Here is a 13,994-nt window from a genome sequence, read left to right on the forward strand (position 1 = left end):
AAAATCTGTTCTTTTTAAGCTTTTAAAAATGACATGAACTTCTGCTCTGTTTTTTACAGCTTTGAACATTTCAAAAGGGCGTTTTATTCATTTAAAGTATTATCCACATTACACTTTAAAAAGTTTATGGAACCTTGCATGGCCTTTTTTGTAAGTTATTCTACATAAAAGTTAATTATTTTCTAAAACACACGAAACATTCTCCCCTTCATACTTAATATTTTTTTTTCCTTTTTCAAGGTTAGCAGCGGAACCACTTTTTTTATACACATGCCTTTCCCATCGATGCCATATTTATAAACAAATATTATGTATTGAACGTCAGGAACTTTGGAAAAAATATATATACAATAGTAATAAAAAGGTAATTTACACACTAATTTTTTTTCTCAAGCAATTCTTCGGTTCGCAGTGGGTCAGCATGACTGGCAGTTCTCTACGAAAGGAAGAAATTGAAAAAAAATATCAAGATTATTAAACCCTACTTGGCAGCTTTCAAAGAATTGTCACGGGGTTATATGTAGAATTCAAGGAAAAATTTTACTGTTCTCAAAATTAAGCTTAACATTTTGGGGTCAAAGGTGAAATGTTTCCAAAACTGGAATGCCCGCGCGGGAGTCGACGCGCCGTGTATCCCTTTTAGTTTTCTACGTTTAGCTTTCAGCAGTTCCTTCCTTCCAGTGTTACGCGCTCATGGCGGATTCTCAGCGGGCGATGCACACAGTGCGGTCAAAGTCAACCACTATACTAATGGACAACTCGAGCCCTTCTCCGCCGCTTCTCTCTCTAATCTTTCTCTTCCTTGTCTCTATGTTCCGTGGGGCCTGAGATTTCGTCTTCAAGTTGGTTTCTATCTCTTTTGAACTTGTTTAGTCTTCCTGTAATCTTAGTTCCTCGATTTTTTATAGCTTAAGTTCAGATCCTTGGAAATCATTTTCCTTTCACCGATTCCTGTCTCTTTTTCTGTCTGAATCTTCTGTTTTTTCATCGGACCTGTGAGTTCCGGGCATTCTGGACATGAGGAAGTGGGAGGATGCGATGTTTTACTTCTTGCTGTTTGCGAACCTATTTCTGAATCCGGTCGTTCTAGGGCAAAAACCAGGTACGTCCCAAAAGCCGAGTGAGCAAATGCAGGATTGGTCAACGGTTTGAGATTAAGCTGGCAATCTGCGTTGTGTTACAAACGCTGCGTTCCTTATTTGAGCTATACCGTTGCATTATGTATATGAAAACTTTTGGAATTACTACTACTTAGGCGACAGAATATTAGAATCTGCGTCGCATTATTTGTTGCTTTCGGGTTTTTTCTATGATTTAAAGAAAATACTTTCCCTGCTTGCTGAAATTTGGTGATCGATGAGATCATCACGAAGTCTCCGTTGAAAATAGGAATGTATATGTGAAATTCGAAGTATCTTCACCAAAATTTCTTTTGAGTAACATAAATTTTGATTGAGGTCGTGCCTGTTTAATTTTGATTGAGGTCGTGCCTCTTTACTGACAGAATTTCGTCACTAAAAGTATGCAAGTTTAGCGTGTGATGGGGATCGTTGGGCGAAAACACTCTTAAAAGGGAGAATTTGCTCCAGTTAGTCCATATGAGTTTTTCGTCGATTTATTTTTTAGATCTTAAAATGCTTCCAACTTTTTGTCTGTGAAGGCATCCGATGTAAATGCTTTAGCAAAATGGAATGCATAAGAGAGCATTCTCTTGCGAAATCTGGCTACTTTTATATTATTTTTCTGAAGAATTTGACCATCTGAGGTCGAATGTTAACTAATAATGTTATGCAATCTTCAAATGATTTTTTAGAGGGGCTAAACTAGCTACCTTCAAGTTTTTTCAGGATTCATAAGCATAGATTGTGGGGGTCTTGAAGCCAGTCATGTGGATGCAGTCACTGGAATTGAATATGTGTGGGATTCTGATATTATGAAGCTTGGGGTAAATCAAACAGTTGCGACTCAGTATATGTCTTCTCTGTCAAAATACCTTTGGTATCTGCGAAGTTTCCCTTATGGAAAAAGGAACTGTTACACCGTGGGACCTGTAACACCTGGGACCAAGTATCTGCTTAGGGCTTCTTTCATGTATGGGAACTACGACGGGCTCAATTCTTTTCCTCAATTTGACTTGTATCTGGGCGTCAACTTTGTAAGGACAGTAAGTGGCTCAAATTCAAAATGGTCATGGGTCGAAGTGATGTTTGTGTCGACAAATGAAAGTGTATCAGTTTGCCTCTTGAAGACAACATCTGATATACCCTTCATATCTTCCATAGAACTCCGGCCAATGAATGTGAATGGTTATGCAATTTTGAACAGCACAAACGCGATGGTTACGCAACAACGTGACAATTTTGGGTCTTTAAATGGAGAGGAGTTCAGGTATGTAATTCTGCATATGAACTTGGACGTAACTTCGATACGTTTTGTCCTTGCCATACAAGTGAAACTCTTTATTCTATCAAGGGCAAGGCCAATATAACTCATTCTAATGGTGCCAACAGCCAACTAGAAATTGACTGAATATTAAGCTATTTTTACTAACAAGTCTTATATCATTTGTTGTTGTCATATGTCTTATACGATATATCTCCTCTTCTTTTCATCTTATGGTTAGTAAGCTTTTATGCTATTTATTCTTCGACCTAAAATTCAATGATTCTTGCAGGTACCCAGATGATAGTTTTGATCGCTTGTGGTTGTCACCTAGCAGCACGAACTTGGTCTCCATTAACACTACACTTCAAGTTAATTCAGTGAATAATGATTTTAGCCCACCATCGGCTGTAATGCAAACTGCGGTTATCAATTCAAACTCGAGCGGCTCAATTGTGTGGGATCCCTCAAATATTCCAAGTAACACATATTTCTATATGTGCCTGCATATAGCTGAACTGCAGAAGCTCAAGGCAAATCAGACCAGGGAGTTCAAAATCACGTTGAACTACGTGGACTGGTACCAAGCCCAACAGCCTGAATACCTAACTGCTGTTACCACGTTTTCCAAATCAAGCTACCTACCGCTGTTTGGGCTGGGAGCAAACCGAGTTGAGCTCAAGCCAACTGCTAGATCTACGTTATCTCCCATTTTTAACGCACTTGAATTCTACATTGTCAGGTCAATGTCAAGTTCTCTAACCGATGGCCAAGATGGTAAGCCCACTCAGTCACAAGACTTTCTCTCCCTGATCAAGAGTGAGAGCTAGGAAGGAAATTTACCTGACAGAATCTTGTTTTCATGGTCTCAGTTGATGCCCTTACAAGCATAAAAAATGTCCTTTCTCTCAAGAACAATTGGACAGGAGATCCTTGTCTGCCACAGGGTTATGCTTGGGATAATTTGGTTTGCAGCAATGACTCTTCACCCAGGATTACTTCCCTGTACGTATCTTGGTTATCACAGGTTAAAAAAGAAAAGGATTTCATCAACTTTTCTGACAATTGCCTTGTACACCTTGCCAACTGCAGGGACTTATCGAACAGCGGACTAAGTGGTGAGATTCCTCCAGGCCTTTCCCAATTGACCGCCTTAGTGAGCTTGTGAGTATAGTCTGGTATTCAAATGGTTAAATTTGTAGAGGGACAACTGATCATGATATTTCACTTTGTACCAGAAACTTAGCCGGCAACAATTTGACGGGCTCAATCCCTTCTTCTCTTGCTAGTCTCACAAAATTGAGTTATTTGTGAGCCCCTTTTCCATGTTCGCTTTGGAGATGCTCTTTTTACAAAGCTCACTCTGCTGTTTTTGTGTCTTATATCAATTGAAGGCTTCGGTTCTTAATTTCTCATGCAATTCCTGATTTGTGCTTACAGAAATTTATCAGATAATAATTTGGGTGGCTTAGTCCCGGATGCTCTTCTACGTAAGAATGAAAGTGGCAGCCTTTTATTGAGGTAGGTGTTGTAAACTTTGCATTTCCATCAGCTCGTATGTGTCAGTACTTAAATATCTTTAACAGCACTTTACTTTTTCCGTTTGCCATTATTGCCAAGATACCATGTTAGCTTTATAATTTATACACTTTTCGACTTTAATTACTTCTGTTGGTGACTACCTTTTTAACTTTCTTTGGTTGTAGCATCTCCGGTAATCAAAATCTTTGCTCATCAAGCACTTGCAACGTGTCTACTGGAAGGAAGGTCAACAAGACTGCAGTTATTGGGATAGTGGTTGCTGTTATTATTTTATTAGCTTTTGCAGTTTGTTTTGCTAGTTTCATAATTATCAAGCGAAGACATCCAAGTAATTATGTCCCAAACTACTGAATTTGAGTTCATTTGGAGTATCCAGTTTTCGCATTCCTAGATGGTCTTACCGTTTCCTAATAATGTTTCCTTTGATCAAAATTTGAAGAACAACCTTTGGCCGGTGAAGCTAAATTTCTGGGGAAGTCAAGTGGTTGCCAAACATTCTCTTATGCAGAAATTATGAGTATCACGGACAATTTCAGAACAAAGATTGGTGAAGGAGGATATGGACCTGTATTTCATGGATGTTTACAGGATGGTCAAAACGTCGCTGTGAAGATTCTTTCTGATAAGTCCAAACAAGGATCGAAGGAATTTTATACTGAGGTTTGTCAATTAAAACTTTTAGTACTGACAGGAGAACTAGCCACTCATATTGAAGTGTGCAATATGACACTGCTTTTAGTATTTTTGCAGGTTACTCTTTTGTCAAGGATTCACCATAAAAATCTTGTGTCCTTTTTTGGGTACTGTGATGAGGCAGAAAACATGATATTGGTTTATGAGTACATCCCTATGGGAAATCTCCAAAATGTTTTATCAGGTACTTCTTGCTTAATCTTTACGTGGATGCATGTGCATGGGCGTGCAGGATCATGTGCAAACAGATTAGAAGTATTTAACAAATGTTTTAGCATGTTAAGTAACTTTTTTCATAGGCTTAAATGCACATAATGTGGACTATGATGATAGGTACATAATCTTCCTAGAATTTCCCACTTTTCAACATGAACAGTTAAAGTATGGCAGTAACCTTGTAAAAGATTCCATCAATGCAAGTAGTGCAGTCACTTTTTGGACCTTTGGGAAGAGCATCATGCTATCAAGTCTATCCCTCTGTTATTCATTATGTGTTCATCATAGGAACTCTTCTTGTATACACATAGTGTCAGCCTTTGAGATGTTGAAGAAGTTTGTCACCTGCACAGGGTACTGTAATTCGAAACTTTCCTGCCTAGCATGGTACCGACATGCAGGTGCAATCTTAGTGGAGGAGAACGTGATACTAGCTTCTTTCAATGGATTGACTAGCATTTCGAGATATAATTACAGAAGACCACTGTTTCGCCTTTCATGGTTGGGCTTCCTGGTGTTTAGAATGAAAGGAAGCTCATGCATACCTATCTAAACAAGATAACATTTTTATGCAATATGCAACAAAGTAGGGCCAAGGCAATAATCATATCAAATGATTGCTCATAGAGTAACTGCTTTTTTCTGCCTCATGCCATTGTGATTGATCGAGTTCAGTAAACATATGAATCGATCATTTTCTCGCTTGAAAGTGGAAATTTTGTCTGAATGGATGGTTTGTCTTAAAGAATCAGAGCAAATTAAGTCATATGAGAAAATTGACAGCCTAACTAGTTGAGTGTGTTATCAGGTCGAACAGACATTATATTAAGTTGGAATCAGAGACTTCAAATTGCTTTCAATGCTGCTCAAGGTTGGTTAAGATCAGCTGCATTGTCATATCTATGAGTTGGCTGTTGAGTAGATGGATGACTAACAATCAATATTGCAGGACTGGATTACCTACACTCTGGGTGCAAGCCTGGTATTATTCACAGAGATATCAAGAGTGCAAACATTCTTTTGGACGACAGACTTGAGGCTAAGATAGCAGACTTTGGTATGTCGAAGTCTGGCATTCCTGATGGCGCTACTCATATATCTACTGTTGTTGTTGGTACTCATGGATATTTGGACCCAGAGTGAGTTTGCTTCTTGGAAGTTAGAATTTCCACACTTTCTTATCTCATTGCTTACCTACAGAATATAGGAGAAACAGAGTAAAGAACATGAAGTTTTCTGTCTGTCCTGTGGACTTTGTGCATTTAGGCCCCATTTGATGCACAGGAATTTTACTAAGCATCGGGGAAACTTACCGTTTTTGTACGGCTTTTCACTTTCATTTTGAACACAAGAAAAATTACCCTGCTGCAATAGATAGATCAGGGTAATTTTACCCTCCAAAAAAGTCGGACCGTCTGAGGTCCAACATTTTACCGTGGATTTTTTTCCATGGTATATTTACTGTTCCAAATTTTTATTTGCCATCAAACGGGGCTTAAAGAACATTGGGGAGTTTGTGGCCATCTTCACCTTCATGGAATTTCTCTAGCCTTTCAAAGGTGTTTCAAGCCCTCTGATTTTTTTAGATTTGACAGCTCTGTCTGGCTTGGCTAGGGAAAGATAACTAGATCATAGTCATAATTCTGGGGATGCTTCCAAGATGGGAATGATTTGTGTTACTAGGCTTAATTCTAGAAAGCCTGAGATCACTGACCCAATGGGTTGGTAATATGATAAAATGGGAAGTCGCTAGGTACATTCACTGAGCACATTTCCTTTTCTCTTCTTCTCTGTTTGTGGTGCAGGTATTACCTGACAAATCGACTCAATGAAAAGAGTGATGTATACAGCTTCGGAGTTGTCCTTCTGGAACTCATCACCGGAATGCAACCAATAATGGTGGAGCCTTCAGGAGAAAGGACTCATCTTGTCAACTGGGTTTGTATTCTTTCTTTGTCCCTCGTGTTCTTCTTATCTTGTCTGAGTTTGGTTGATTTATTGGAAGCTGATTACGTTCTTCCTGTTTCTCATGTTTTTCCCTCTTTACGGAATTTCATTGTTTTGTTGACTACTGCAGTCGCTTATGCATATTTCAAAGCTTATAATCGAGTAGGGTTCTATTGAATGAAACCTCTAGATCATTTGAAGAATATAGGCTACATGCTTCAAAAAGCTGCAGGAAGTTGATCGTTTAATTGGCATGCGTGATTGAAGGTAGCCAATATTTTGTTCTCAACAGTGTTCGGCTATATGTTCTATTCATTCCTTTCTTTCGTCTTAATTCTTGATTTGCAGGTTGTCTACCAATTATACTGCACTCTTTCAAAGCTGCTAGTATTTGACGAAAGATTTTCACCAGAAAAAGAAAATCAATGGGATTTACTAATTATGAGAATCACATGGCCCCATTGTTGTCATGGGGCCCAGTTATCCTTCTTTTTCACACGTAAAAAGATGGACTTTTTGAATTCTTGAAGTTAATGTTGGAGTCATTCCCATAAGTAGAGCTGATAGTCACACATGAAACGTCCGTGAAATAAGAAAACTACTGAAGCTTGTTGGCAACACAGTGAATGTGATTTTGCAAATCGTTTCCTTCACCATTCTCCTGAGAACTTTTGGGTTAAATAAAGTTAAATTGAGTTAGCTACATTTCTTACATCAAAGGACTCTATTTATTGCTACGCATTTACAATTTAAAATAGCCTGCCTCTTTTATATCAACTTGAATTTCTTCCTTAATTTGTTAGGACCCAAAAATAAGGAAACCAGTATATGTGTTTGTTCGTATGAGCAGAATAGGTCGTTGCCTTGCCACAGATCATGGACATGCCTCAAGCCTCAAAAGAGGGCACTTCGTATGCATCAAAATAAGGCAATAGCCAATAGCAATGAAACCTGTAAAATAATTAGTTAAATTACCGCCATGCATAAATCTGAGTATTCATCTGTGCCTAGCATGTTATTGTTAATGCTAATCCCACTGCAACTTTCTGATTCAGGTACGACCAAGAGTAATGAAAGGTGATATTGCAAGCATCGCAGATCCTAAATTGCTGGGTAGGTATGAAGTAGGGCCGATGTGGAAGGTAGCAGAGACAGCATTGGAATGCACAGCAGCACAGGCTGCTAACCGGCCATCAATGAGCCAAGTGGTAAGCGATCTCAAGGAAGCCATTGAATCATACAAGTCAAATTATGCATCAGGTGTTGTTTCAAGCTCTAATTTCAGGCCACAATCAGTTGCATCAACTAGCATTTACACTACAGGCTCTACGGTCGATGAGGATATTCATCAGGTTACTGTTATTTACGAGTCTCCGGCAGCCAGATAGTCCTTCCTTGTGCTTGGGTGGGATGCAAGCATATGAATGTTTCAGCGTTTACTTCTTTAATTGGATGTATAGAATTTGTTGTGGCATTTGTATTACTTGGATTATGTGCCTGCCGAGGTCTGGGATTGAAGCCTTGGTCTGCACGGAATCAATTTCTTGTGTATTGCTCATAAATGCGGACCACGACATTTTGATCAAAGCAGTCGACAATTTGTCATAAAGCTGCTCAAAATGTCGTTTTAATAAATTAAAAACTATAAGGTGTTTGTATGTTAAAATTGGTTTCTGACTTGAATCGCTCTTCCAAAAGTATTCAAAAGATCGTGCGGAACGAACGGTTTGTTGTTTGAAATGGAAAATTAAGAAAGATGATCATTGGTCCAAATAAGTATAGAAATTTCAGAAGATTCCTTGAAAATTTATGTGAGAAGTAAATAAACCTTCCAATGTTCAACGAGTTTGCACCTGCTACCCTGTTTATTTATTAGGATTCGACTCAAATGCGCCTGTTTAGGCTGATTTGAGTTGATCGATAATGTGGTGTGTTTCTCAAGTCCTATTCATTCAAAAAATTGCCGGTTCTATTTCGTACCGAGTCTTGGAGGGTAATCAGTCTTAACTTATCAAATATCTGATCCAAAGATTATTGTGTTTTACTTGCCATGGGTATTTTCTTTGGCTTTTCCTGAAAAAAAAAATTGTGTGAAAAGTATAAGAGCTGTAACACGAATGGACATGGGTCTTTTTCAGCCGTACCGGGGAAGGATGCGGAGCCTGCTTTCATCTTAACGTCAACCACTTTACAGAAGGAAGCACCCAACTTCCCTCATTTTGATCCTCTCTCATGATCATTAGTTTCTGAAAGTCACGAGTTTATGATGAGGTGCTCTACCGATCTTAGCTTAACCTTTCAACAATCTAAAACAATAAGGTCCAAATCTAACGTGTGGATCTTAGGCCTGATTTGAAACTATATTATTAAAATTTGTCATATCAATAAATTATAAACCATCAAATCCCTAGATTTAAGAGCCTGGGGACTATCTAACTGTTTTAAATCTCCTATTCAAGGTGACAAAAATATTGGGTTTGCATTTTGAGGAGACGGAAAGAGAAGTGAATCAAAATTTCATGCAGCCTCTGCCCAACCTGTGCCCGGACACGAGAAATTGCGGGTGTTAATTGTTGTCGAAGTTGGTCTGATATTGTGCCACCAAGGTCAGATCCAGGTAGAATTGTTAAATGGATTTTTTGTTGGGACGATTGGCGCTGGAATTTGAACTCAATTGAAAACCTACGTTCAATAATCCAAAACACCGACTCAATTAGTAATCGGATCCCATTTTCTTTACAGGACCCGTCTATATGGATCCAGACTCCCGTGGGTTGTGGGTTATACTTGGAGGCCGACTTGGTTGTCATGGCTGCATGTCCACCATTGCATGTGAAATTCCATAACAAACAACGTGCCATGAAAAACTTGACGCAAGCTCGAAATATTCAAATTCGTAACACGTCCTGAAACTTGTGGCCCTTTTTCGTACTCAATCAAAGAACTTTCTTAAATATCTTCTTCACAAAAAAAAAAAAAAAAAATTGTAGGGATCCAACTTGAGATTAACTTCAAGGCAGACCAAGAGCACCCTCCGTGTCATGGCCATAACAGAGGACAACGTGAAACTACTGACATAAGAGTGTATTAACTGTCAATAGAGGGGGCGGGGTGCCTGCCTGCAGGCTATACATACAATACAACCTGCTTCAACATGCACGATCCTAGCGGTCTAAGATTCAAGTGCTTAAACGCTCCTTCAATTCGACTCTAAATTTTCAAACCTACATCAAGGTTTAATTAGACCTGCTAATTCAGGTTAGTTTGATTTTCTAAAATTTAGCACATGAGCGAAAGCGATTAGGCATGGCTAGTTAAATTGGCACGGCTTCAAATCAAGAAGGAAGTGCACACGGATGGATCTCTTGCTCTGATGTGGTAAAGGTTTTGGTCTCGTTGGTATATATGCTGCTTCTAGTAGTTTGCAAGAAATCAGATGCAGCTTTTTTGTGCTTTGCGAAAATTAATTCCATTTTTAAAATCTGGATAGAAAAGTCAGACTTTAGAAATGTTTTTCTCGCAAGATGCTTGGCGAAATTTGATCCGGAAATTTATGGATGCATTCTGTTTTTGGAAAATTCCGTCTCTCTGTCTCAGGAATGCTCTTGTTTCCGCATTACTTTCGCCTTTCCTGATTCCGTTACATCCAGGATTAGGGTTTTTGCTTCGGAGACGCTTCATCTCCACGGCAGCTAACTTTCGCATCAAGCTTCCACGTTCCTTCCTTTGTGCATGATCTGGAGTCTTGAAGCTTATCTGCGCTATTTCTTGATATACTAACATTAGAGAAATAGAAAAGCAGCTCACCTGTCCGTGATCCAATGGCTGGCCGGTGGCCGATCCGTTCATGGATTGACTCGGACGATCTGTAATGATTCTGTCAATCTTTTTAAGTATCTGGTGGTTCAGATTACTTGCCACTGCCAATCTTAGTCTGTTTCCCGCTAAGTTCAGTGAAATTTAAAGTGCCAATGCTTTTTCCTTTCCGATTTTCGGGGAACATAGTTTTATTACTTGTGGTTCGGAAATTAAAAAGTTTTTCACAAAGAAAGTTGGGATTTATTATCTTTTTCTCATATGGAAAAAATTTCTTACTCCAAGATGAATTGGCTTTCAGGTTGGCATGCATTGCTTCTAGGTTGCTAATGTGGTCTTGCCAAAAGAATGTTCGTAGGACCAATACAAACCTACCTTGTTAAACATTGCCAACGATTATGCATCCTTACGAAATTCTGCCCTTTCAATTATTAAAGCAGGTAGATTGTTCTTTTACAGTTCATATGTCGGATTTTTGTCAGTTGTATGCATTTTAGCTTGTTTTTTGCCCTCTGACTACTGCATATGTATTAGATATAATATGTAGGACCTACTTGGTAAACCTGCTTCCTTTCCATGTTCTTCTGTCTATAAAATTATTTGTCTATTGGCATTCATAACTTCTTCTTTTGTTTCTCTCAAGTTATTGTTTCTGTTGGCAGCACATCCCAGGGTTGTACAAGTACAATTTACCAGTTTGTCTTCTGATTGCTTTAAAAAGTGCAGGCAGCTCTCTGCTTGATTGAGTTCTTTACCATGATATTATTGCCTTCAAGTTCTGACATGCCAAGGTAGAGATTCCTCAGTCTGTTGGAATTTAGTTCTTTTCTTTTTTCTTCTTCTTTGTTGCCGAAGTAAAACCACTAGGTGATGTAGTGACTAACCAGCCATTCTGGCACTGCTGTGACCCTTGTGACGGCCAGCTTTACCTGTATCAAAACTCGGTTTGCATTTGTAACCTTTTTGTTGGAGCCATTAATATATCTACACGGTCATTAATTTTGCTAGTATTAAAAGATTTTGTGTAATGTGGTAGCAGTTGCGAATTACAAATATTCTGGTGGTACTTTCTACAGGAGATTTGTGAATTTTATAATGTGGTAGCAGTTGCAAATTACAATTATTCTGGTGGTACTTTGTACTGGAGATTTGTGAATTGTGTAATGTGGTAGCAGTTGCAAATTACAATTTATTCTGGTGGTACTTTATACTGGAGATTTGTGAAATACTCATACTGCGTGCGCACACATAAGCATGTTTCTAATCTAAGAGAGAATTTCACAAGAAATGCTTCTTTTGGCAGCTTTTAGTTCACCACTCCCTGAATAAGGACAATCTGCTTTCCGTATTTCAGGCATGTTGTTAGGTTGCAATCTACTTTAAATCCCAATGGACATGCTTCTGTTGATTTTCTAGCACATTTGCTCTAGGTCGCGAATGCTAATAGAATAATGTTGCTGACAAGCATTTCCCTATAGTCTAAAAGTGGGTGCTTTTCATTTGCTTGGCTGCGGTCCTTTTCCCTACCGCCGCGTGCTATAATCTACGTGACTTAGAAATATTCGTTTAACATGAAGATAGTCAATATTTTTTTCATTCGAGTGTGCCTGTTTGATCGTTGTTGCAGTGGCACTCCCAAAGTTACTTAGGCTATCGATAATTTTATTATCAAGTTAGCCATTTAGTCAGTCGCCACCACCGAGTTCATTCTTTTTCAGACGCGGTGGCTCTCCAATTATAGCCTCCATCAACTGATTCAGCATCATCACAGGCCAGCCGTTCCAGCCCAGCTTACCAAACAGTTCTTCTGTCGATCTATCTCCTTCCGGTCTATTGAATTGGCCGCTTTCTCGAGAAAAAGAGAAAGGAAATCAACGTAGCCTCGGTTGAATTACTAAACAAGTAGAACTACTTCTCTAAAACCCGTTGCCTGCGGAGGAATGCTCTCTTGTTGATAATTTGTAGCATATGTTTTACATTTGAATGGTAAATTGCTTGTTCAGTCATCAGTGCACACCCGTCTGATATTCTACGTTTAAATCACCTTACATTCATAACCATATTTTTTTCATTCATGCATTTTCGCTATTCGCCAGTTCGATGTTATGAAATTTCCTTTTCGAAGAGCAAACTCGGGCTACGCTGTCAGAACATTTCTTATCCCAAATTACCATGAAAACTGAAGGTTGTGCCTGTATTTGGCAGTGTCCCGTACTAACTTTTTCAGCGTCCATTTCCATTGCCACAGAGACAAGTTGAGGCGATCTGCGATTTGTCAAGTGGAGCTGGAGCAATATTTGCTCCGATTTTTAGGGGTGAGCAAAGTAAAGACCTTCGTGTTATCACTATTACAATATTCTGGGATAAGCTTTGAGTTCCAAAAGTTGTGATACAACCAGGTGCAAGTCTTCACTGCAAAGCCAGACAACATTATTAATCCAGATGGCGCGGGAAAAGGGCTAGGATAAAACACAAGTGGCAGGCTTCCAGCTGCCAATGATATCATTTGCTGGTTGCGAGACGAATGCTCGCTGACAGATATGATCCGGCGATATGCATTGGATCGTATTGACTCATTTCTTTTTATTTGAAATAATGTAAAAATAATTTAAGGCAATTAAGAACACAAGAAATCACGTTTATTAGAAACTTAGAACTGACGTATGATCAGCTGATACAATACGACATTGGCAAATTCACTCAGGAACGGCGCAATGGTGAAGACAAGTGTGAGCTGATGTGGGCAATTGTTCACACCAGTTCTCAAAATTTGCTTTAGGTACATATTAAGACCTTGGTCGCTTTTCTTTATTTATGTATGAATGTCCTTTTAAATTCAAACCATTAGTACTCCTTCAAGCATAACTTCTTCGCTCCGCTTCTGGCTCGCCACTGGAACGACGGTTACCCTTTAGATGCATCTTTTTTCATGTTTATTCCTATCAAGTGGAATCCATGAAGGCCCTTGGCAAAGAGGGTTTTGACCTTATAATATTTATATAAGTTCTCTACCATGGACTTTCAAGCTCTACAAATTTTTCTGTTGTACGAAAACTGAGTCGTCTGGTTCTTAAAGTCAATTATATTAGTCAACTATAAGTAGGCTTTCTGACCAAAAAAAATGTTTTGCTTGGTACACTCCGAGTCTGGGTGTGTATATATATATACATAGCCACCGAGGAAAGGGAATAGGCAAAGGAGGAGGAGGGCGACGTTGATCGAAAAGAGCTACGGCGGGCACAGCCACTCTCTCTTTCCGGGAGGTAACGGTATAACGGGGAGCTTCTCTATGGTTTTTCCCCATTTCGAAAAGATGAGACCCCCATCGTTGCATTCATCGGCAATACGTCCCTTCCGACTATGTATATATATACACACATTACATTGTGATGGGCAGA

The 13,994-nt window shown here is 39.0% G+C and overlaps 1 protein-coding gene across 3 annotated transcripts; it reads left to right on the plus strand.

The window, feature by feature from the left end:
• Positions 1-686: 686 nt before the first annotated feature.
• LOC116252922 (probable LRR receptor-like serine/threonine-protein kinase At1g05700) lies at positions 687-8,446 on the plus strand. Of its 3 annotated transcripts, none has more exons than XM_031627544.2 (14): positions 687-1,102; positions 1,848-2,388; positions 2,675-3,159; positions 3,255-3,387; positions 3,475-3,546; positions 3,621-3,692; positions 3,823-3,903; positions 4,089-4,252; positions 4,364-4,584; positions 4,675-4,801; positions 5,642-5,704; positions 5,783-5,972; positions 6,639-6,771; positions 7,836-8,446. In XM_031627544.2, the coding sequence occupies exons 1-14, from the start codon at positions 1,018-1,020 to the stop codon at positions 8,166-8,168; spliced, it is 2,700 nt and encodes an 899-aa protein (XP_031483404.1). In that variant the 5' UTR covers positions 687-1,017; the 3' UTR covers positions 8,169-8,446. The 3 variants fall into 3 exon arrangements, with proteins under 3 accessions (XP_031483404.1, XP_031483406.1, XP_031483405.1); XM_031627546.2 differs by having other exon boundaries at positions 687-842; XM_031627545.2 differs by lacking the exon at positions 3,621-3,692.
• The last annotated feature ends 5,548 nt before the right edge of the window (positions 8,447-13,994 follow it).

The sequence above is a fragment of the Nymphaea colorata genome, chromosome 4, assembly GCF_008831285.2.
Source record: "Nymphaea colorata isolate Beijing-Zhang1983 chromosome 4, ASM883128v2, whole genome shotgun sequence".
NCBI classification, from domain to species: domain Eukaryota; kingdom Viridiplantae; phylum Streptophyta; class Magnoliopsida; order Nymphaeales; family Nymphaeaceae; genus Nymphaea; species Nymphaea colorata.